Raw genomic sequence first — 26,545 nt, 5'->3', positions numbered from 1 at the left:
TCTTCGTTGCAGAACACATCTAATTCTATGATATTCCGTCTTGTATGCACAGCATTTACCCACAGGTTTTCAATGTTGTTTGAGTTAGGGGGCAGTGAATGCTTCAGCTTTGCAATTCTAAAGGTATTTCATGGTTTTGAAATAAAGTTTGGAATATTATCCATACTCTTCCCAGCTTCAGTTTCTTCACTGACCATTACATTTGCTTCTAGAATTTGCTGATTTTGTGGTTTGTGATTTTTACTCGTGCAACACTCCTGTCAGCTAAACCTGTTACAGGTCTATTGTTGTAATATTGGAGTTTTACTTTGCCTTTCTATCTGGGAGTTTTCATGGTCTTCCACAAATTGCCTTGATTTTCCCAGGTCCTATTAACTACAATTTCTTAATGACATTTCCAACAATGGAAACCATGAAATCATATTATAGCACTCACCTGATACAGTGGCATGCAAAATTTGGGCACCCTGGTCAATATATCTGTTAATAGTTAAGTGAGTAGAAGATTAACTTATCCTCAAAAGGCTTAGGTAAAGGCAAGTTAAAAGCAAGTTAAAGATTAAAGTTTTAAAGCAAGATTAGTGTATTATTTTGTTTTGTGTAATTTTAGAGTGGAAAAAAGCAAGGAAGTAGCATGCAAAATCTGGGCACCCAAAGACTTCTGAGCTCTCAGATAACATTTCCAAAGGTTGAAGACCTTAACTAGCTTGTTAGAGCTATGGTTTGTTCACAGACATTTTTAGGAAAGGTCAGGAGATGCAAATTTCAAATTTTATATTTTATAAATATTTCTAAAACCTTGTCTCAACAATCAGCAGCCATAGGTTAATTTCATAGGCAAAGTTGCTCATTGCAAAATTAAAATAACAAGAAAATAAAGACAACCAATGCAACAAAGCAGGACAAGGCCATAAGAAAATAGCAAAGTGTTTTCTGGTAGCTGTTTCCTCAGTTCATAATGTAATTAAAGGGGACCTTTTATGTTGTTCCACTATTTCCCTTCTCTTTGGTGTGTTATATAGCTTTTTGTGTATGTTAGCTGCCTGAAATGCCTTAGTCTTTGTAACAATATGATGCAATCTCTTATCACAATTCTCATTGGCCATGTGCAGGGATGGAATCTGTAGCGCGATGCCGATACCGCTTTCAAACACACTGGCAGTTGACCAGACAGAACAAAATGACCATTCAGAGCATGGATGTAGGCATCAATTTGTTTTACTTTCAGATCTTCAGCCAGCTGCTTATCCCATGGCTGTCAAGTATTAGCACAAGGCTTTAAGACAATTTTGTAGACAATTTACTACACCCCAGAACTGTCATCAGTTGACAATTCTTAACCTGCCTAACCAGTCCTAACACATCAATTAAAACCTATCGGGTAAATTAAGTTCTGCGACTTTACAACTGGAAGAGTATTCAAACTTTTGCACATAGCACTTTAACTATTCAATTCAATTCTATGTTAATTTAATCAAGTTCAAAGTAATTGTGCATGAAAAATGTTATTTTTCAAAAAAGTGTGCTGCAGAGGTTGTGTTTACTTCTTTTCACCTAAAAAATCAACAAAATATGTAATTGGCTATGGCGCCTAAATTTCCTCTGTAATGATCAACAGTACCCATTCAGTTTTATTTTGACTGAAATGCCTGAACTGATGCATTTCCCTTTCTTGATGGACTTTTTTGCATGTGTTCATATTATAGCCAATGGCCACTGTTGTAGAAGAACAGCATTTTTAACACTGTTTGGAAAGAGCGAGTAATGTCTGTGATTAACTAGGTCAACAGGTCCCTTGTACAGCCTGACTGTAGCTCACCAAAGGCATCAATGGAATCAAGTTGAGCCCTAGCAACTCCATTTAAATTTTCCTCTTTTTTTTAAGCAAAACTGAAGTAGCGTTACCTTGTTTTAATTGGAAATCTATGTGCAAATTGAGAACAATATCTTCACAGTTCTAATCGATCTACACTCTTAAAAATAATGGTTGCTAAAGGGTAGTTTTGCATGGACATATTATTCTAGGGAAAACTAGAATAGTTAATATCAGTTAATATTGAGCCTTTACATTAAATGTAAAAGTTTTCTAAACTCCAAAAAAGTTCTCCATATTTGTAACGTCCTGTTACTAAAGAGAAAAAGTTCTTTAGAAAAAAACATGTTGGGGATCGTTTAATTTTAAGGGTGTATTGGTGTGTTTAAAATAGAAAGTCAGCCCCCAAACTGTAGGCTAACAAAAATCAGACAAAATCATGCAATGTACACTTATGGCCAACTTCTGTGGACATAGATTAACCCCTAAACCAAGGCTGCACTACACATGCACAAAAACTACAGAAACAAAAGAACAGCAAATATCAATGATCATGGACAAAATTTCAGTCTGTCAGGCAGACTACCAGAGCCACAAAGTTAGGTCTTTACTGACCGCCATTAAAGATGATTTTTGCATTAACCCAATGTAATTAAATGGCTCACTGACCCTTTCCAATGAATGGCTAATGTGACATACATGGAGAGGGAGCCAGCTGAATGCACTGGGGAAGGCCTTTGATATTACTTTTTGACTTCTTTTTCTGACAAGGGCCATATTAGAATGAACTATTTATTGAAGTTTTGTTTGATTTCTTCATGTACATTCTTCAACCAGTGGTTTGCCAAAAATCAAACATACAGTTTTCCCCTTAACCCAATCATAGTTGATCAGTTGAGACATGTTTGGTGTCTTTAGCGTGCTTGTTTAGTTTTGCACTAGATCTACATGTCTAATGTAACTTACAAGTAACAGACTACTATAAGTTTAACAAGTACAGACTGCATGCCAAAATCATTGAAAATTTCTTTCAAATCACAAAGTTCTTAAGTAATCCTGTTAATGTAATCTTCGAAAGTATATGATATACTTTTAACTATGAAAAAAGGGCAAGTACTTTACATAGCAAGTGTTTGATGATTTAAGCATGCAGTTTGAACCACACTAACCACGAGGACACAGTGTCCTCCACACATACACACATAAACATGAACAAAAACAGGCTGTAAAAAACATTCTTTATTGCTTATTCTTTAGATTGTTCATTTAAAATATGAACAAGAATCTCATCTTTATTTGAACTAAAATGATTAGAAGAAAAAAAAATTCTCAAATCTCCACATTTGTGGACTGGTATGGCCAGGACATGTTGAATTTCTGGTCAGAGAGACATTTTTGTGTTGATCTTTGCCTTGGATTATTGTCCTGCTAGAACATGCCAATAGTGTCTGGCTGCAAACACACCCTCAGCCCTCTCAGCACTGTCAGCCCCAGTAATGTCATGTGCACATGCTCTCTCTGCCACAATGGCAGAAGCAGCCAGAACCTTTGGCTGCTGCTGCTTAGCGATATCATCAATTAATCTGTTTTTTGCCCATAACATTGCTAGAGAGTTACACTTAATGTACCTCCCTACAGAAAAAAAATCATAGATCCCATTAGAAGTGTCTGTTGGTTCCTGGTGGTTTTCAGTAGTTGCTAATGGTATTTTGTGTTTTTAAGATGAGTTGATATCACAGTGTAAAGGATTCTGATCATTTAATCAGGTGTTTTGGGAATGATTACACATACATTTGATCATTTCCTAAAGGCCTCTAATGGCAACCATGAAGCCAATTCCTGTTAGGAAGAAAAACCATCTGGTTTTATTCCTAACAGCCCTGCAAAAACATTGATGTTTTGTTGCCCACAACCTTGTCTGCTTGGTGCTCTCTACATTGCTCACAACGTTGGAATGCAATTCCTCAGAACTGCCGTCTGACAATTTTCTAGCAGGTTGTGACAATGTTGATGTGACAACAAAAGTACTACGTAAGTACTGACTGTACATTGTCACAACCTTGTTGTTCTATTTAAGTTCTATTTTAATCAATATTACAGGTTTTGATAACCAGTTCTAATCATCTTCAGCATGGCTTTCATGAGTTTCAGCAGTAGCCTTTTATTTATAAAGTTTCCATATTTGATTACCTTATTATCGGTATGGCAACGTTAATATACATTCAGTGTAACTCTTTTTTTCCCAGAGGTACATGGTTCATTGTTTTTCCTCATAAAAAACTGTGCATATCCGGCTGAGAGTGCATGTCTGTAGCCAGACCCTTCTTGAAGATCCAACCATGGCCCAATTTAAGCTTCCTGCCTCAGGTAGTCAGGTTCAAAAGCAAAACTAAAGCAAACTTGTCTTGGCTGATCAACTACATTTGACGTATACATATTTGATCTAATGATTTAAGGAATGCTGAACTTCTTTAGGAATCTAGTTCTGCTTCAGAATATAGCACATTTACAGAATACTAAAGCACCAGAATACCTTCAGCTGTCCCGAAGAGACAATTTCAATATATAAATCCCCTACTGTAAACATTCCACACTTACCAGAGGTGTTCACTGACAAAACACAACAAACACACACTGTAGACTAAAAGGTTGACACCAAAATACACATGATAAAGACACAATGAACACACACACACACACACACACACACACACACACACACACACACACAAGATGGAATGAAAACACAGTGACAGGAGAGGAACATCAAAATAAACTGAACCCCACTCACCACTCAGATTCAGCTCACTCTAGGCACAAACACATAGTGGATGAACAACAACACACATCAGTGCATGCACTGGTGTTTAGAATCAAATGTACTCGCACAAAACAGCATGTGTGAGCGGTACATTATAATGTGTCAGCGTAATTACAAGACAGCACTTCAGAAAGAAGATGAAGAACCCACAGGAAAAATAGGAAAATGTGTATAGTAGCCCTAACTCTGAACTTTATTTTTATTTATTTAATGCTAATTATTTCATACCTTTTGTGCAAGTACAATTAAAAGTAACCTAAAGACGTTAAGTATTATATTTTGCCCGTGGACTCTTTTTTTCAATGCTGTGTGAGTACACTTCTCTTAAAACCAAAATAAAAAAAATGCACACTCACATCACGAAAAAAACAAAGAAAAAAACTAATTAAAATCAGACAACTGAATTTGTTCCAAAAATACCACTAAGTGAAACTGACGATATGGCAAGAAATTAAAGCGTCTGGCTTGAAACCATGACCACATCTACGATTAGTAAAATCAGCCAGCCCACTAGCACAACAGCAACAATGAACTTTTAAAGAAAACCACAGCTATGTACAGAAACTGTACGAAAGCAACAAAAAAGTGCAGATGAAAAAAACCCCACAACAAAAAACTAACAACGACAAAAGCGTATCTAGAGACAGATACACAATGGGCATAGAGATATGTGTATATAGAGAAATATACAGAGAAGAAGGAGAAAAATAGATGTACGTGTTGCAGATATTTACTGTTTCATCATAGTGCCACACTCCCTGGCCATCCGGAAGCTCAGAGCTCACACTATTGTCCTGATCGATTAGCCAGCGGTGAACAGCGTGGGCCTAAAAAGGACACACGACATAAAAACAGGAGGGCCGTTAAATCTTAACAGGTTAAAGTGACAAAAGAGAGGGAAAGAAGGGAGGGCCTGTCTGAATGACTAAAATTTAGTGTTCCAGCTTACTTCCTACTTCACTTTAATGTGATCAGAAATTTCTGGACTTGTTCCAGCCACCCAGTCTGCAAGAAAGGCTGGCTTAATGCATTTTGTCCAATAATTTCTGAGACTTTTGACTGAGTGTTATAGATCAAAATATAGGACTGCAAACCTCTAGATCTTCCAGCTGATCTTATGAAAATGACCTACCTGTGCACCATCAACAAGTACATTGTTAACAGGTTGGGCAAACTTTACAAATGAAAAAAATGTTTTTTTTTCATAAATAAAAACTGTCTTATTAATTTAAATTAGTATGCTATATATTGTTTAGTAAACAAGGTTTTTGCCATCACATGTTTTTACAAAAGACATCAGATTGACCAGCTGAGCAGAAAGCTCACTGACATTAACTGTTTCAATATTGCTAGATAGTTAAGATAGTGATGTTAAGTTACTCTTCAGAGATGTGCTGACAGCACATACACAACAATACTAAACAATTGAGGTACATCAGGAACGCCAACCTACTCTTCTACAATGACTGAGACAGACAAAGCGGCTTAGCTAGCTATTGACTTTGGTTCACCTTCCGATCAGATGTTTATCGTTAAATATTAGATGTTGATTTCACAACAAATAAAATCATATGAAATTAATAACACACTCTACATGTACTATGTACTAAATTTATCATTAAGTCAAATGGGATATTTCAAATGTTCTGTAAACTTGTCCAACCTGGCAACAGTTGCTACGAAAGCATGTATAACGTAGCATGGAAAGGCCAAATAGGTGAAATTCTAATAAATATAGTTGAATTTCCATGATTAATTAAAGTTTTGAGAAAAGCTTCAACAGTTAAATACACTCCCTAGCTTTAATCTTAAGGATCTGCAAATTTTCGTGAGGGGTTTTACGCAAACTATGCATTAATTTTGTAATCATGAGATCCTTTTGAGTTTGTAAAGAGGAAGAGAGCATGGAACCTACTCTTTACTCTTCAGTCAGGACAAGAATGAGAAGAAGGTAAAGCAGAAATAGAAGGAAGAGAAACAAACATGAGAAACAGGGTCACAGTGAAAGCGAAAGGGAAGAACTGTAGCAGAGAAAAGGGGGAAAGGAAAAAGGAAGCATCCTTTTGCATCCCATCCCAGCCACCATCTTCTTCCTCCTTCATGCTGCAATTGAGATTAAAAGTTAGTCTTTAGGTCGTTTCAAGCAACAAGAGTTGGACATCACACGCCACAGGCCAGTGAGAGTGTGAACAGATTGCTTGAGAAGCATTCTTGAGACTAACACGATCAATACCAAATCCCAGGACCTTGTTTCATGTTGGGTCAGGCTCAGTGAGCTGTGAACTGTGCCAGACAGCAGCAAGCCAAGGTTTCAGCAAGAAGACGGCTAGTAGAAATGATTTTTTGTCACACAAATACAAAAACTAAAGCCCATGTTTCATTTTTAATTTCTCAAAAAGCAGATAAGATTTAAACAGCAACTCAGTTAAGAACCTGCTTTTGCACAGATCTCTCTCTCTCTCTCACAAACACACACACACACACACACACACACACACACACACACACACACACACACACACACACACACACTCCACAACCAATCCCTGCGATTTACCTGCCTATTAATGACAACATTCTGAATTACAGGAAGCAGGACTATAACAAAATATCCCAGCACTGACCCCACCTCATCAAACACCACTGTCCACTGTCCTCTCTTGCCTAAAAGAAAAAAAATTCTGTCATTCAGTATGACTCAACTACTAATATTAATGACACAAAAGAATGGCCTGTACTGCTGACTGCATATACTGACACAAAGAACAATGAGAGTCAACCAGGACAACAGGACATCTGGTCTTTTTGTTGTGTTCACAGTATTAGAAGCAAAATGACAAAGGGGTGGGGGGGTGGGGTTGGGGGGGGCACGGAGACACAGACTGGATCCCACTGCGGTGTTTGGGATGATTTGCAAAGCGTGTCAGATTTTGAATGTAACTGGATTACAGATTAGCCAGGCAGAAGCTGTGGGTGAAAAAAGCAGGGGGGCAGTAGGGGGTGGTTTGGGGATTGGGAACTCCACGCAGGTGCTGATCCAGCGAAGGAAAGAAAGGCTTGATCACTTTTAACTTGTGTGCAAATTGTGAACGACAAAAATAACACAGAGACAGCAATAAGCGCTGTATATGCAAGACTGGAGATTCCCGCACAAAAGCCTGAATAGGTAGAAAAAAGGCCCATTTCCTTTAATTACTTTTGGTAACTTAATCAACACTTTTGTCAAGAAGTCTTTAGCATTGCTTTTCTATCCACTGATAACCCCAACAAAGGTGTTATTATGAGTTACACAATGCACAGCATATTGCCTCTCGCCACTGTCCCTTAAGAGGTTTCCAGGTATACAAAGGCGAATAATCACTTTTATTAGGTGCAATCTGTAGGCATACATGTACAGATGATACCTCGTCTTTAACATGCACAACCTGTGCTATTCATCTTTTAGTCCAGTGCTTTTCACAAGAGCTTCAGACATCCATGCTTGCTCAATCCCAACTTCCAACACATAGGGCTCATGCAGATATGGACATCTTGGGGGCTGGGATGAGGAGGGTGCTGAGCACTGGTTTTGAGAATTGCTGATCTAGCCCTTTATTGCTGGTCACTTTCTGACTACAGCACCATTGGTAATTGGATAAAACTACTGTGTTTGTGTCACTGATATGCTAAGAATGATCCATCACTCAAATAATACCTGGTCAGCGGTTGTACCGGGACAAACAATATATAGCAACACCTGGGCCTGGACTGCATCAGTCAGTAATTGCATACACACAAAATACCGCGATAGTCCTGGGAAGACGGTTCTTCAAAGAACAACGGTTGAAATTGAGCAAGTCTGAAGTTGAAAGGATGTCTAGATAATATGAAAGGTTCCAAAACCAATTAAAAGGTTCTTCCTTTCTTGCCCATCGAGCCAGGCCATGTGATATGAGTCAGGTGTGCCTAGCTGGCAATTCAGATTATAACTGCTCTTCAATGCCACAGTAAAACATACATATATTAGCTGTCTGGTTCTCTGGTTCTGGACAGGGGTCTGGATCCACAACTCTACATAGCTGCTCTAACACTGCTAACTTCAGTGTATGGGGTTTATCCATGTACCTGCACTGGAACATCACAAAAACTCACCAAAAGCCCCATATTAAGGAAAAATAAAATAAGAGTAAAATAAGAGTTCAATGTGATATGTAAACAAGTTACAAGTTTGTCATTTGCATAACATGTCAGGACAGTCAGGCATTTAAGTGCTTGCTTCATACAGTACACACATGGAAACCAACCTGTAAAACAGCCCATCCTGAAATCATTATTTTTATGATGTCACACATTCATCTAAGCCCACAGCAGTTTACCCCCTCCAATTCACACTGAAGTTATAAGGAGTGTATCAGGCAAAGCTGCTTTTTGAATAAGGCACAACACAGGGCAGCCAATCAGATTAAATGTGTTTACAAATCGTCACTGTCTCACAAAAACTTGTACCTCTATATTTGTCTTTTTTTTTGCATAATTTGAAAATTCAAGCTACCCCTTCCATTGTGTTAAATGCTCAAGATGAATGGACCAATAAAAGTGGTCTATAATTTTGTGAGAAAAAAGATTGTTCAAATTAACTTTCATTATAAGTTAAGAATGAAGGAAGACGTACAAGAGTTTTCTCCTCTTCTTTAAAGATACCATTTTGGAGATACAAGGTTTTGTTTTGACAGTGACAATGTACAGTATATTTGACTTGAATGCAGAGTAATAATTTTTAGACCTGTTTAATTCTATAGGCTAAAGAGAGGCTGAAAAATTGTCAGGTAAACATGTATGACTCTTTTTGTCACATACATCGACACCATTGTTGTAAGTACACCTCATAGAAAACAGGAAGATGCAAGAAGAATGGAGCATGTTGACTTTAATATTTAAATTCTAGTTTTGCTGTTTAGGAAGGTTAATTCTAACAAGCAGAGTAAGTACTACTTTTGTAGTAAGAATCGTGTTTCTCGAGGAGCCACTGTGCTACCTGGACCAGAGAGAAAGTTGTTGTTTTTCAATATTAGTCTATCACTCATTCATAATCATGCACAATATTGCAACTGCAGCACTGAGGTTTGGGAATACCAATGACACCAATCTCCATAGACCCAAAAGCCAGAATTATTCTTTTTCTCCTATTCCCTCTTTCTTTTACTTTCTTTCTTTCTTTCTTTTTCTTTCTTCTCTCTCTCTCTTGATTCATTCAACAGATATTTAAATGTGATTCCCCACTCAAAGACATGAGGCTGTATTTTCCTAGTTGCTAAATTGCTATCTGCATGTTACAATAGCTGTGTCCGTTGGAGTATATTTCAGTGTGGATTTAGAAAAAAGGTGCTTCAGCTTACATAATCAAGTGTTTGGGAACTGAAATATGAAGTGCAGTAATCCTTTAATGCTGACGCTTTTGTCTTTGAAGTTAGATAAAAGTTACAGCTAAAAATAACCCCAAAGTTTCGTCTAGACTACAACAAGGACCCCACCTTCCATAATTATCCAGCGGGACCTTTGAAGAAAGAGAAACACAGTCAGCAGCACCTGTCTCTGAAGGGGACAATAGCATTAAACCTTGGCTCTTGCACTTCCCTGCACTGCAACAAGGTCTCCCTTGTTTGCATGTTTTGTAAAAACAGATGTGTTGGCAGTTTGTGGTTTGGAAGCAACCACATTCTGCAATATACATTCAATTGAGCATATAATAAACTATTCATTTTACCCTTTTAGCATTGTTAAACTGCCATCTCTGTTAGTTTTTACCCCTAACATCCCAACCTCCATTCCCTGTTAAATTTGCTGTATTGGGGAATTTTCTTATAGTTGCATAGTAAGACTTAGAGGACATTACAACAGTGGTCTCTGTGGGCTACTTCTGTGCAAGAATGTGGTAACCGAACATTTATATTCATATAATTTTCCAAGAATGGCTCTGTATACAGGATTTTTTCCCCCCATTTTTGCTATGGATCACATAATATGTGCCTCTGATGGGCAGTTAGTGTACTTCTTCATAGAATTGCTCAGACATTGCATATATCCAAGCATGTAATGCATTTGCTATGGTTGGATGTCATTGTTTGCTTCTCATGATTGCTCCTCACACCTAGGCTGCTAGGCTGTTTGACTTGACCCCTCCTCTTTGACTATACTAGGCATAGCTACCTAAAGCATTTGATTCCAGCTAAGCAATTAAAAGACAAATGCCACAATAGTAATAAAGTCTAAAGTGTATGTACATTTTGACCCACTGAAAATTGATAGCAAATAAAACCTGGAGTAAGATATTATTGTGAAATTACCTCTTACGGAAACGGAAAGTATATACCTTAATTGATCTAACACAGGAATGTATGATAATGTGTGGAGCTGAAATATCGTTAGCCTAGGTGTACACAACCTTTTGGCCTTAATAATATGTTGTACGAGTGAACATACTAGTTCATCTCAGTAACTATAAAAAAAGTAAGATGAAAAATAATACATATTTCTTTCTGTATATATATATATATATATATATATATATATATATACACACACACACACACACACACACAAGAATGGTATAGAGGTGGTGACAGCACACGGATGCAATGAAATTCTATCCGCACCACAACTGTTCCAGACATTTGTGAGACTGTTCCCGCCCTTTTGATACATTTAGATACATACTTAACTAGTTATTTTCATTATACAAAATTTCAGAAAGAATACCAAGAAATATCTAGATGCTCTGAAAAAGTGCAGAATATGTTTCAATGGGAATATGAGAAGATGACCAAAAGCATGTTCTATTTGAATCTGTTTACATTGCAAAACACATTAGGTTGTTCCCTGCTCTACCTTATATGATATGGTATAAAGCATAACTGTCTGTGAACTATAACTATAATATTTATAACTATAAATACCCTTAAGTTTTATTCACTTGCCAACTCATGAACATTGATTTAGTTCTTTCTTTGTTTCACCAGTTTTAAGGTCTCTCTGTTTGCATTACAGTGATGTAGCTGACCTTCAGAGCTCCTTAAATGAGCTGACACGAAGCCTGTGATTAATCATTTGCTTCTAAGAACACTGAAAACTCAAGAGCAAACATTGAGTACAGAAAAAAGTCATTGCATTTTTATAAACCACACTTCAATTTTGAGGATTTATAATGACACAACATCCTGTTTTCAGTCATCAGTCAAACTTTTTCCAGCATCCACGGCAGTATACAGTACAGAAGTGAGTTGAGATATATAATAGGCACTCTAAAATAATCAATACAGATGTAAAAAATATTGCTGATCAGTCAAGTAGTGGCCAAATGCATTTAAAGCAACTCTTACAGATTTAGAGTCCAAAAAGATAAGCAGACCACATCTTCTGTACAGTGCCTGTGTTTTTCCACTGTTCTAAGGTGAACTTGTCAATTTCAGGTAGGGCTGAAAAAAGTAGTATGTTGTAAAATAAATAAATAAACAAACAAATAAATAAACACACACACACACACACACACACACACACACACACACACACACACACACACACACACACACAGTATCTCACAAAACTGTGTACACCCCTCACATTTCTTCAAATATTTTATTATATCTTATGATGGGACAATACTATAGAAATTATACTTCAAGTTATGTCCAAGTAGTCAGTGTACAGCTTGTATAGCACTATAATTTTATTGTTCTCTGACAATAAGTCAACACACAGCCATTAATGTCAAGCTGGGTACAGAAGTGAGTACACCTCACAGTGAACATGTCCAAATTGTGCCAAAACGGTCAATATTTTGTGTGACCATTATTATCTAGCACTGCCTTAACCCTCTTGGACATGGAACTGCTGCACAGGTTGCTACTGGAATCCTCTTCCACTCCTCCATGATGACATCACGGAGCTGGTGGATGTTAGACAGCTTACACTCTTCCTCCTATCACTTGAGGATGCCCCACAGGTGCTCAACTGGGTTTAGGTCTGGAGACATACTTGGCCAGTCCATCACCTTTATCTTTAGCAAGGCAGTTCTCATCTTGGAGGTGTGTTTGGGGTCGTTATTCAGTTGGAAAACTGCCATGCAGCGCAGTTTCTGAAGGGAGGGGATCATGCTCTGCTGCAGAATGTCACAGTACATTTTGGAATTCGTTTCCTTCAATGAACCGCAGCTCCCCAGTGCCGGCAGCACTCATGAGGCTCCAGGCCATGATGCTACCACCACCACGCTTGACTGTAGGCAAGAGACAGTTGTCTTGCTACTTTTCACCAGGGCACTGCCACACATGCTGGACACCATCTGAGCCAAACAAGTTTATCTTGGTCTTGAGAGAGCACAGGACATGATTCCAATAATCCATGTTCTTGGACTGCTTGTCTTCAGCAAACTGTTTGCAGAATTTCTTGTGCGTCAGCTTCAAAATAAGCTTCCGTCTGGGACGACAGCCATGCAGACCAAGTTGATGCATTGTACGGCGTATGGTCTGAGCACCGACAGGCTGACCTACCACTTCTTCAACCTCTGCAGCAATGCTGGCAGCACTCATGCATCTATTTTTGAAGCCAACCTCTGGATATGATGCTGAACACATGGACTCAACTTCTTTGGTCGGCCCTGGCGAGGCCTGATCCGAGTGGAGCCTGTATTGGAAAACCGCTGTGTGACCTTGGCCACCACACTATAGGTCAGTTTCCGTGTATTAGCAATCTTCTTATAGCCTAAGAGAGCAACAATTCTGTTTCTCAGATCCTCAGAGAGTTCTTTGCCATGAGGTGCCATGTTGAATATCCAGTGCCGGGCGAATTGTACCAAAAACACCAAATTTAACAGCCCTGCTCCCCATTCACACCTGAAACCTTGTAACTCTAATGGGTCACATGACACCAGGAAGGGACAATGACACAATTGGGCACAATTTGGACATGTTCACTGTGAGGTGTACTCATTTGTGTTGCCAACTATTTAGACATTAATGGCTGAGTGTTGAGTCATTTTCAGAGGACATTAAATCTATACTGCTATACAAGCTGTACACTGATCACTTGGACATAACTTGAAGTATCATTTCTATAGTGTTGTCCCATGAAAAGATATAATATTACACACACACACACACACAAACACACACACACACACACACACACACACACACACACACACACACACACACACAACACTGTTGTGTTTCATCCACTCAGTCCAGCACAACACACACTAACACATCAGCACATCACTGTTACAGAGCTGTAACTTAAATGAATATATTTATTATTACATCACTTATTATTAGCTACTTTAGTTTATGTTTTTTTTTTTGCTGCAGCCGACACATTCACATTACAGGCCTCAGATCTGACTTTCTGCTCAAATCCTTTCTCTCTGGCAGGATTGTTCACACTCGTTTAGGTAAGTAACTCAAATCTGTCGTTAATGTGAACAAACTGGTGTCCTGAAATGACCCGCATGCGCACATCCTACGCAGTAGTATCACGTGAATGAATCAGGCATGTCATGTGCATCATCAGCAAACAAACTAACGTGCAGAATGACCCTTCGCTGCAAAGATAATAACTCTGAACGGCTCTCAGCTACTCATTTTTAGAGCAAGACGAAGGCGAAAAAGGCAAGATGTGCTACTTTACCACCGTTTACAGGCTTTAACTTTTGTTCGGCACTGCTGTCATGGTAATAGTGAATTGATGGTGCATGCAAGGTGGAAGAAAGTACAAATTTGATCTGAGCATTCCCGTTAAGGCTGTATGGCCATGAATCGGACACATATCCGAACTAGGGCCACATATGAAAGTGACTCAGGTTGGATTTAAAAGATCAGATTTGCATGTCCATACAGCTCTGAAAACAACAGATCTGAGTCACAATAGAAAACAAAAAACAATGATTTGTGCCACTTCAACCTGGTCATGTGACGTAGCCTATGTGCAGGCTTAAAGAAAGCACCATACATGGCTTTACAGCTGCACCGTAGAATGTAAGCTAGCAGAATATATATATATATATATATATGTATACACACACACACACACACTGAAAGTAAGCAGTGAACACACTGGAACACAAGGAAGTTACAAGGAAGAAGGTCATTGCAAAAGAGGAGTCTGGTAATTAGATGATGGGAAAGTGTACAGTCACTTTGACTGGCCTTTTTATGGGACTTCAAATTGTGGTCTACACAAAACCTAATTCACACTTTTCACAAGTTTGCCATCCCATTACTCCAAATTCCTACAGTAATATCACTTGTTCCCTATATCATGAGTACATGATGGTGTGTTCTTTAGGAATATGATGGTCAGATATGATAACACTTTGATTTGCCTGTTTAATGTGACTTCAAATAGTGGTATATACCGAATCACACATACACTTTTCACATGTTTGCCATTCTATTACTCATAATTCCTAGAGTAATATCACTTCTGCCTCGTAACATGAATACATGACAGAGAGTTCTTCAGGAATACGGTGGTCTGATATGATACCACTCTAATTTGCCTCTTTTATGGGACGTCAAATAGTCACATATACAGAAACGAATTCACACTTTTCACAAGTTCTCCAAACCATTACTCCAAATGCCTACAGTAATATCACTTCTTCCTCATAAAATGAGTATATGACTGTTTCTCTGAAATTACTTTGACTTTCACCAAAATATTCATGCTTGTAAAGCCTTGCAGACAATAAGATACACTATTAAAAACATGACAGTGCCAAAAACTGAATTTGGAGTAAATCCCAAAGAAATCATCATCCAAACCCTGGTCCTGGAGGGCCCCAAGCTCTGCACATTTTGGAGTTTCCCCTGCTCCCAACACACCCACTTAAAGTGATAAAGGGCCTGTTAATGAGCTGATTTGTTGGATCAGGTATGTTGGGAGCCGGTGAATCACAAAGAAGGCACAAAAAAGGAGCTTTGTTCTGATTGGCTGCCCTGTATTTAAAGAAGATGATAAAGCATGGTGGACCAATCAAATGCAGATAAGTAAAACAAGGAAACCTGAGTGACTACCAACAGTGCCAAGTATGATGTAACATATTCCTAAAAGCTCACGGTACCCAAGAGCATTTTCCAATCAAGAGCGGCTCACAGTACATTCTCTGTGTAACTTTGACATGCTTTTTTTGTCCAATCACATTTGTTGCAGAAAACCTGGCATACTTGTGGTAGGACACATTTCCATTCTTGCTAAAATTTGATAAATGAGAACCTAGATTAGTCCGACAGAGAGCGATAGAGAATCCTAACCAAAAGAAATATTTAATTTTTATTTTTTTAAGCAAAAGGAAGAGAATGAAGTCCCAGTCTAAAGATTTGTTTGGAAGAGACAGACCATGAGGTAAGTAAAAAATAAAGGGAATGCAGAGAAGAGCAGCATCTCTGCAGATCTAGCAATGATAAATAATTCATTAGCAGTAACTGCCAGCTCCTTGCAAACCACTGCATCAGCAAGCAGCAAAGAGACTCAACTGGCCCACAGGTGGGCAGGCTAGGTTAAGAGGTGGGGAAAGGGGGGATCATTGATGCATGGATGTGTGATGTGGAAACAATTGAATAATTGAACCCATAGATTAACAACTAACAAAATCATGATTTCAAAATGTTATGCAATTTTAGAACGCATAAATGTTTCATAATATGTAGGCTACATGATACCAAATTCTAAATTCTAAAACACATTGCTAGTGTAAATGGAATATTAATCTCCTTTGTAATATGCTTGACATACAGTCGTGAAGATTATACTTTGCCAAGTGGTTAATTAAACAAAACTATCAATTGCAAGTTGTTACTTTCTCCCATTATTCCAAATTTTTTAGTCTACAAGTATTGCTAAAGTGTTGTCAGTTGAAATTAAAAGCATAAAAAATCAGCCTAAGAATGCTTTCTAACTTGCTCAGGTAAATGTAAAATACTCTTCTTTTAATGAAGTCATACAAAAGTTTAAAATGATTTTTTTTGTTGTTGTTGTTGTTGAGAAATTGTGGAAAAAATGTTAGACCCTTTTTCTTTGAAAACTTGTGGGAACCCTTTAAGACAAAAGGAAAACGTCCTTACCAGTTTGATCAAAGAATTTGAATCATAACATTCAATAAATGGGGTAAGATGGCCAGAATCTCACAGGCACAGGTAGCTACACACATACACACAACACAAACACACACAGATCTAACGTGATGGAAACAAATCAAATCAAATTTCAGCAAATAAGAGATTTATTAAGTAATTTGCTAACCACACGAACTAGTGTTAACCATTAGATGTATCTCTTGCATCAACCAAAAAATCAGTAACAGTCTAGAAGCTAGTGATCTGCAGCACAACACTATTTTTCATTAAAAGTAAATAACGTACCTGTCCTAACGCACCAGGAGATGCATTCCATGGATTACCTGGATAAGACAATTAATATCACAGAAAGAATCAATAAACTTTAATAGCCTGCTGTACACTGCCCACTAAACAAATTAACAATATACTTTGCATATTTCCTTAGTCAGTTTCATAGCTGTCCTGATTACATGTAATTTTAGAAACATAGTAGCTGAATGATTTTTATATCAAACGTATCAAAACTATATAACAACTTTTGGTTCCTTAAAGAATGTTTCAATTGATGGTTCTTTAAAGAAATGTGTTATGTGTGAATAATCTTTTTAAAATTTGAAGAACCTCCACATTATGTAAAGGCTTGCTCACATTTGTTCTTATTTTCATTTCATACATTTTTCCACAAAACCCTGTATGTTCACTTAGTTATAGTCAGGCTTACTCAGCTGAATTTCTTGTTGTGAAGTTACGTTCTATTGCAGTTTAAGTGTATACACAAAACGCCACATTATTTATTTGCAAACTTGACAAGATTTTGCATCCTCAAAGGCGAGATGTAAAATCCAGGACTTTTTTGCTTTTAATTGAAATCGTAAATTAGATTGCCTCTGGATATGTATTAAACAGATCAGTTTCTATCGAGTTGGTAACAAAGTTAAAGTTTAGCTGGCACCTTAACAATCAACAGGCTAGCATATCTGTAGGGGTTATTGAGGGTATAATAACTTATTGAAATTATGGCTATGTTCACTGACAGAAGTGCCTAAAATGAAATTAGAACTCTAACTTGTTGTGCTTTGTTAAACGGCATAAAGTGAGGCAAGACTACGTCCAACACAGAAATGTCACTAGACTGCTTATATGTAATTAACAGTTGTGTACAGTTGTATGTAAGCTTGAACACCTTGGTCAAGTTACATATTCTGTTGATTTTTTTATAAGTGAATAATCAAAACAATTTTAGGAGTTAGGACACTCCTACATTTATTATCTATTTGATTACCTCACATATCTTAACTACTATCTTAAAAGTAGCAAACATGGTGTAGGTGAAGGAGCTTCCTAAAGTCCCCATGGACAATATTATTAAACAACATTCGAAAGAAAAAAACCTAAAGAACTCTATAAAAGAAAAAAAGCTACAGAACCCGGTCAGTACAATTGGCTCAATACTATGCAATTGGAATGTTCATGGAATCACAACCAATCATCCCCAGACAGATGCTCTATGCAGATATATAATAAAAAAGATAAGCGGCAAGTCAGCAGTAAAACAGCTACACATAAAACAATAAGCAATGAACTGCGCAGTATCACTTATCCTACACACCATGCAAAACTCCTCTGCTAAAAAAGGGATGTGCATCTAAAATTTGTGCATAAGCATTTAGACAAATCAGAACTCCTTTGTAGCAATATATTATGGCCAAGTGAAACAAAAATAGCAATTTTTCTTAATAATTCAGCTCATAATGTTTGGAGAAAGAAAAATTACCTAGTTAGTCTTAAGAACACCACTAAAGTAGAAGCATCATGACATGGAACTGCTTCTGTACAAACTATAGTGGGTCACTTCACATCACTGAAGAAAACATGAATATAGTGATGTACTGGCAGATATTAGAGGAGGAATTAATCTCATTAATCTCACAATTTCATAAGAAAGGCGAAACATACAGCCAAAAGAACTGGTTTTGAAAAAGGTGAAGGTGCTTCCCCCTATTTTACTCTACTTTCCTACAACTGTTCTCTGCACCAAATATCTGATGTGTTGCAAGCCTATTAGCAGATGAAGTTAATATGGCAATGTTTTAGTGTTATTGTGATAAATGACATCATAACACACTTTTCTGAACATATCATGGATATCATCTGTACTAATTACATTTCATTACAAAGTCACCATTATTAGGCCTTCACTGTAATCACTGTAGATTTTATCATCACTATAGATTATATTTATTTGCTTGCAACATTTTATTCAACATTTTATTATTTTAACATTTTATTATTACTATCATTATTATAGTATGAAAGGTTGTAATGCATACTGTGTATCATGTATGATATAAGATTTTGGCAATATCGTCCAACCACACTGTGCAAGCCAGCTTTCTTACATTGCTCAGAAAGTTACTATATATATATATATATATATATACACAAAATCCAGAGGTATAATCCACACGTTCCTAACCCTAGTCCTTGAGGACACCCTGCCAAGAACATTTTAGTGTTTTCCCTTCATTGTGCAAGCCTATTAAGCTTAATTTAAAGCACTGTAATTTATCATATGAATATCACTGAATATCTTTAGAGTAAAAGTAACAAAGTGTTTACAGAGAACTGTAATCCAGTTGTAATCCAAATACAGCAGACAAAGAAGTATGTCACTGGTGCATGGAAAACATGGCACTGGTGCATGGCTGGATGCAATAAGATGGAGGGAAGGACAAGCAGGAATAAGAGGAAGTTCCTCAATTGGTTGTTGTAGTTTATCAAGGACAGACAGAAGTGCCCTTTTTCCTGCCTGAGTCCCTTAATCCCCCCATTTACTCCTTTCAGAGGAGGGAAACCTGCCTTGACCAGACTATTTTTGTCCGTCACAACATCATTAGCATAATAAAACACCGGCAAAATAATAGCATAAAGAGCCAGATGCACAGATTTTCCAAGCCTATTTTCATCCTTCACTTATATATTTTTGAATGAGAAGACAACCTATTATTCATGCAAGAGCATCATAAATTGCCTTTCAGACTTGTTCTTTTGTGCTAGCACTAGAACCTTGCCAGTACCCGACACACACACACACTGCAACACGCACAAGTTATGTTTATGCTGATGAAGTGTGGCTCTACACTGCAGCTATTTTGGTGTGCTGCAGTCAGCGCAAATTGCATGTAGCATTCATCCATGTTCTCACATACAGCGCAGAACACTCATGCAGTCCACTGTCTTTACACATACACATTATACAGTGCTAATAGACAGAACACATCCAGATATGCTATTAGTGCTGTCACACACATTACCACCTGCACCATGCACAAGACAGGAAGTCAATGACCGACTCTGAGTAAATGGCCGTATAAAGCCCAGCCAAAGGCAACAATCTACACATGCATACACATCTACTACACTGTTGGAAAAAAAGGGCTCAATGTGGTGCCAAAAAGGGTTTTTAAAACAATGGTTACATATAAAACGGTGACAACTCAAAGAACATTAAGAACACATAGTTTTAAAATATGATTTAAGACACCAGTAAAATAATTCAGCCATATGTAACTAATGATCTGTTGCACACCAAATGCTATTTTTGGACAGTAAAAATGCAATATTATTTCATTTTCCCAAATTTTACAGACAACATGAACTCACTGACCAATCACATCCAAAGTCATATCCAGTTTGTTTATACTATATGGCCAAAAGTAAGTATACTGATGCATGCTGAGCTGTTTTTGTTCCTAGATGCTTCACTTGCACAATAATAGCACTTATATTTGACTGGGACAACTCTACCAGGGCAGAAAAGTCACAAACTGACAATGGCACCCTATAACATTGCCAAGTTTAAAGTCACTTATCTTTCAGTACAACTGATTTTACTGCCAATGGTTGTCTATGGAATGCATAGCTATGTGCTTGATTTTATACAGCTGTTAGCTTTGGCTGTAACATACCTTTGGCCACAGTTTTGATGCAAAAAAGAAATCATGTTCAAATATTTAGCTGTTTTCAATTTGTTTTTATTTGCATTGCCTATGGTGTGTAACAGCATTTTGGGATGTAATAGGCTTGAGACTTTGAGTATAAGAACTCCAAAGTTTCTTAATTTTCCTTAGTTCAAATTGAATTAAACTTTTTAAATTCTTATACGGCATTTATTGTAACACTATTACAATTCATGATAAAAACTTTCTAGGGGCAACAGTAGCGTAATCACAATTTTACACAGAACAATTTTCTGAACTGGAAAAAAAAAACTTTTATGAAAAGCCTCTTGTTCAAGAGCTCCCCCTATTTTCCATATTAGAGCAGTGATGCCATCATGAAGGGAAAGGGGAGCTGTCCAGAGTACTGAAACCAATTGAATTCAAAACTAATATATAGCATAACATTGCAGCAATTATATCATCAAGACAAGACCACAGTTGTCTCTAAACAATGATGAGAAAGCCAACAGAGAGGAAGTGGGTGAGGCTGCTGGAGGTCAAATCAAATCAAATCAAATTTATTTGCATAGCTCTTTATACAATGGATGTTGTCACAAAGCAGCTTCACAGAATTCCAGAAAAAACAAAGTTTTAACAAGAATGTAAAAAAAACCCTGGTGGGCAAGCCAGGGGCAACAGTGGCAAGGAAAAACTCCCTCAGAACTGAGGAAGAAACCTTATGAGGAACCAGGCTCACCAGGGGGGACCCATCCTCCACTGGTCGAACTACCTACAAGTGATTTTATTTTGTACTCGACAGTCAGTCATCCTTCAGTGTCCGGACAGACATGTGGGTAGTTGTATACTCGGAAAAAAGGCAGGGAGAAGGAATTAGTTTTATTCTGTCCATTTGTACATAAAGCAGGGGATGTAAACATTTACAGAGTGTGGCTAATGACTCTGGCAGATCTGACTACGACAGCTTAACTAAAAGGAGAGAACCAGAAGGACACATAGACATGAGAGCGCTCTGAAACAGTTTGGCATCCCTCCGCTCCACCGTCCACAAACCTGAGTGACCGCGTGTGAGCAGCGGGACGACAGCACCAGTGTCTCAGTTTACTATAATTCCCTGTGTCTATGGACCCCTGGATCTGCTGCATTATCTAAAGGGGGACATTACCTACCAAAAGCTAAACTGAACAAGTGAGTTTTCAGCCTAGTTTTAAAGATTGAGACTGTCTCTGAGTCCTGAAAATTTTCTGGGAGATCATTCCAGAGTTTGGGGGCTTTATAAGAAAAAGCTCTTCCCCCAGCTGCAGCCTTATGAATTCTAGGAACTATTAATAAGCCAGCACTCTGGGATCTGAGTAGTCGTGATGGCTCGTAATGGGAAATATGGTCTTGCAGGTACTCAGGAGCGAGCCCGTGTAGGGCTTTATACATCAATAAAAGAATTTTATAATCAATATGGAATTTAACAGGCAGCCAATGAAGTGATGATAGCACTGGACTGATATGATCAAATTTTCTAGTTTTAGTGAGGACCCTTGCTGCGGCGTTTTGGACTAGTTGAGTTTTGCTTAAATCCCTGCTCATACATCCTGACAGTAGTGCATTACAGTAGTCTAGCCTGGAAGTAATAAAGGCATGTACTAGTGTTTCTGCATCATGCAGGGATAAGGCATTTCTTATCTTGGCAATGTTGTGAAGATGTAGAAAAGCTGTCCTAGAGATGCTGCCTATGTGTTGATTGAATGATAAATCTGAATCAATTATGACTCCAAGATTTTTTGCTGCTGAGCCAGGTGTGGCTGGAAAGGCAGCGAGATTTAAAATTAAATCTGTTTTGTTACTGTTTAGTAGGAGGAAGTTCCATAACATCCAGTATTTCACGTCTTTTACACAGTCCTCTATTTTCTTTAATCTGTATTTGTCATCAGGCTTGGCTGATATGTACAGTTGTGTATCGTCTGTGTAACAATAAAAGTTAATGCCATGGTTACTTATAACTGTGCCTAACGGTAACATGTATAGTGTAAACAATAATGGTCCTAAAATAGAACCCTGTGGAATTCCAAATCTTACTTTTGAATAATTGGAAGATAAATTATTTACACTGACAAACTGATAACGTTTTGTTAGGTAAGATTTGAACCATGATAGGGCTGTCCCTCTGATTCCAACCATGTTTTCTAACTTTTCTAGGAGAATATTGTGGTCTATTGTATCGAAAGCTGCGCTGAAGTCAAGTAGCACTAACAGGGATACGGGATACGTAGCCTTGATGAGAGGCAAGAAGAAGATCATTAGTTATCTTAACTAGAGCCGTCTCAGTGCTGTGATGTGGCCTGAATCCAGATTGGAATTTTTCATATATATGGTTCTTATGTAGATATGAACTAAGTTGTTGGGCCACAGCTTTTTCTAAGATCTTCAATATAAATGGTAAGTTAGAAATAGGCCTGTAATTAGACAATATGCTAACATCAAGATTTGGTTTCTTGATCAGAGGTTTGATAACTGCTAGTTTAAAAGCTTTGGGAACATAGCCCAGACTAAGGGACGAGTTTACTATAGTTAAAAGAGGGTTTATAATGACTGGCAGTACTTTGAGTAATTTTGAGGGAACTGCATCAAGTATACAGGTTGTGCAATTTGCAGAGGAGATAATCTTCTCTAGCTCTAGTGGCAGTGGGTGAAAAGTTTCCAGGCTTTTTTCTACAGCTGTGTTTTGTTTTATATCAGCCAAGTCAGATGACAGCCAAGTTGGATTTAATACTGTGGGTTGAATTTGTTGCCTAATATTTTCAATTTTATTATTAAAGAAGTCCATAAAAACTTCACTGGTGAGAGCTGCTGGGATTTCTGGTTCAGTACCTGCCTACCTTTTGGGAAAATTTGGGAAATCACACTAAACAGAATTCTAGGATTTTATTTATTATTCTCGATCAGCGAGGCCAGATATGCTGAGCGAGCTTCAGTGATAGCATTTCTATACTCTATAAGGCTGTCCTTCCAAGCAGAGTGGAACACTTCCAGCTTGGTTTGTCGCCATTTCCGCTCTAGTTTCCGAACAGTTTGTTTTAAGGTACGGGTTTTATCGTTGTACCATGAGGCGAGCTTTTTCTGCCTTATTCTTTTTATTTTAAGTGGCGCCACATAAAGTGTATCGGAAGGTATTTTCTAAATAATCAGTTAGTAAATCTAGTTCCATTGGGTCTGATGGAGTGAAAACTGGCGTTGATAGTTCTGGCAGATTTTCTATAAATTGTAGGACGGTAAAAGGTTTTATTGAGCGCTTTGTAGAATAACGAGGGGACGTACATATATATTGGCTAAGACGTAGCTCATATGAAATTAGGTAATGGTCGGAGACTGCTGAGGTTTGCGGTAGGATATTATGTTCTCATGTGCGAGGATGACAAATTCTATGTAAGCAAGAGAACAAGATAATTATTTTTTTCAGAGGAACTCAACTGGCTTACACCCTTCTCCACATAAGCAGTTCGAAGCTGCACAGCTTCAAGTTCCTGAGAGTGAGAAACCTCCTGAGAAACCTCTTCTGACCCCTGAACATTTCCTCCTTAGTGTCGAAGGCTCTGCTTTCTAAAGAGACTGCGCACATTGTGGTGTATAAAGAAAGCTTGTGATATCAATAGAGAGCCCTCTCACCTGTCATAAGGTCTGCACCAGCAATGAGGCTACTGAATAGATCTGCATCTGAATAGATCTCCATCTCTTACGCATGTATTTCTGGTGATCATGTTTAGATTTCACAATACCGGATAAAAAGGCAGTCAGAGATGGATGTTGACTACATTGACCACAAGTGTAAATGGAGTGTGTTTTTATTATTCACATACAATTACATGATCAGAAATGCTTTTAATGGTTAGGTGACAAACAAAGAAGCCAGGATATCATATCATGATACCTTTTGCAAATGTTGGCAGGGGTGTATTGGCCCTAGATTTGTGTGTTTTTCATCAAGTAAAAATATCCCAGAAGAACCAAAAAAATGGCACTAATATCCAATAATGATTTTAAGATGAGTTTACACATATTATTTTTATATGACATTATTTTTATGTTATCATGTTTTGTAAGACATTTTCAGAAAGAATTTAGATTTTCAAAAAAAATTAAATAAATCACTCTGGCTCCGCATCTCAAAACACTAAGGTACAGCCCAATCTTGAGCACAATATCCTGAGGTACCTCTTGAGTTATAAACCCAACTCCACTCTTGACCATATTTTGCAGATGGAATGTGCTGTGACACTTTAAGGAGGAACTGCTGACAGGATTCACGTCTGAGCCAGGAAGTACACCATCAGAGTTCAGCTGACCCTGTGAATTAATAATCAACTAACACAGTGCAAATGAGTACCTGGTTCCTCCTCCTTCAGAAGCACACACTCTTGACTGAAATATTTATGTGTCAGTCAAGTCCCAGCTTGTGCATCTTCAGGAACTGAGGCTTTTTCAGCTGACCAAGTCTGCCAAGTCTGGTTGCATGGTAAATGGTACACTTGCAGCACAGCAATGCATGCTTTCCACAATACAATAAGACTACAACACCCACTATAGGGCATATGAAATTTCATGGAGACTTCCTGTCCAAACATTTGGGATACCTTATGTTCTGTTTACATTTGAAATTTTCTCACTTTTATTTTTTAATTAAGTAAAAATAAATATCTGCAAAGGTTCTGTCAACTTAAATGAGCTAATTTGCAACACTTCCATTTCATGTTTATCAAAATATCATCCCTGGAATGAATAGCAGACTATGCCTAAATAATGAATTGACCACTTTCTTTTCCAAACAACACTTATAGATTATACCTAGTTAGCCTTCAACATGTGAAGTCATATGCCAGGTATCCATTTAAAAGTTGTTAAAAGTAAATTACTACTGAATATGCACTACTACTTTGTGCATATTCTTAAAGATGATATGCTTGATATTGATGATATTAAGAGCCCCCTAGCTGTCTCCCTTTTCCAGGCTGGTTTTCCAGGCACAGACGACTAGAAAAAGACCCTGAGGTAGTCATAGGACCTGCTAGAGGGATTTATATCTCTATATTGGCCTGGGAGTGGCTCAGGATTCTCCAGAATAAGTTCCCCTGGAATAAGTTGCATGGGACAGGGCCATCTGGGATTTTCTGCTTTTCCTATTGTTACCACCACCCTAGGTGGTTTAAGAAAATGAATGAATGAAATGAAATGAATGAAAACACCATTTCCATGTGGTTTTAGCAAGTTTTATACATCATTACAGATCCTGGGATTAATTAAAATAGACCAATTACACTATAAGATATAAATTATTTAAATTCCATCACCGAATATGGTGTGTAGGCCTGTAAATATCGATATGGCAGTATACTATAGTTAATTTTGCGACAATACAATGGGCAGAAATGAGCATCCTTTATAAACTATAGTTAAGGTCTCTATGATTTTTGCTAGTTGTGTACTCTAGTTAATTTCACTTTCACAGATGTGGTATAGTTTGTGGTTATATTAAATAATTAATTTGTACAAAAAGGTTTCTTTTAAATTAATAACTCAAAACTAATCATTTTAAAATTCTAAAGAATCTTTTTATAGAGTTGAAGAAACATCAAACTAAAAGATTCTTTAGAAAACCAAAAGAGGTTCTTTGATGGCATTGCTCCAAAAAACATTTTTGGTACCTTAAAAAAAAGTAAAAGAAAGTGTCTGAAGATCATATGATATGACTGATAAATAATGACATTTCTGTATACAGAAAATAAAAAGTTATCAAACCATCAAGGTCGACTGTTACACAGTTGAAATGCACACCTGTATACCAATTTGCCCGAATGACCACCTTCGTAAAACAATGAAC

At 37.6% G+C, this 26,545-nt stretch overlaps 1 protein-coding gene across 2 annotated transcripts in view; it reads right to left on the bottom strand.

The window, feature by feature from the left end:
* ank1a (ankyrin 1, erythrocytic a) overlaps positions 1 to 26,545 on the bottom strand; it is a 149,993-nt gene that overhangs the window by 88,271 nt on the left and 35,177 nt on the right. Inside the window, exon 2 of one of the 2 annotated variants that reach the window (XM_017716272.2) lies at positions 5,369 to 5,461. The exons of the other annotated variant lie outside the window; for it this stretch is intronic. Within the exon in view, the coding sequence (XP_017571761.1) occupies positions 5,369 to 5,461 (93 nt within the window). The remainder of the gene's footprint in view (positions 1 to 5,368; positions 5,462 to 26,545) is intronic. 2 annotated transcript variants of the gene reach the window in all.

Source organism: Pygocentrus nattereri, chromosome 20 (genome assembly GCF_015220715.1).
Source record: "Pygocentrus nattereri isolate fPygNat1 chromosome 20, fPygNat1.pri, whole genome shotgun sequence".
NCBI lineage: Eukaryota > Metazoa > Chordata > Actinopteri > Characiformes > Serrasalmidae > Pygocentrus > Pygocentrus nattereri.
The sequence above is the reverse complement of the archived record's forward strand: the minus strand, read 5'-3'. Positions and strand labels throughout refer to the sequence as shown.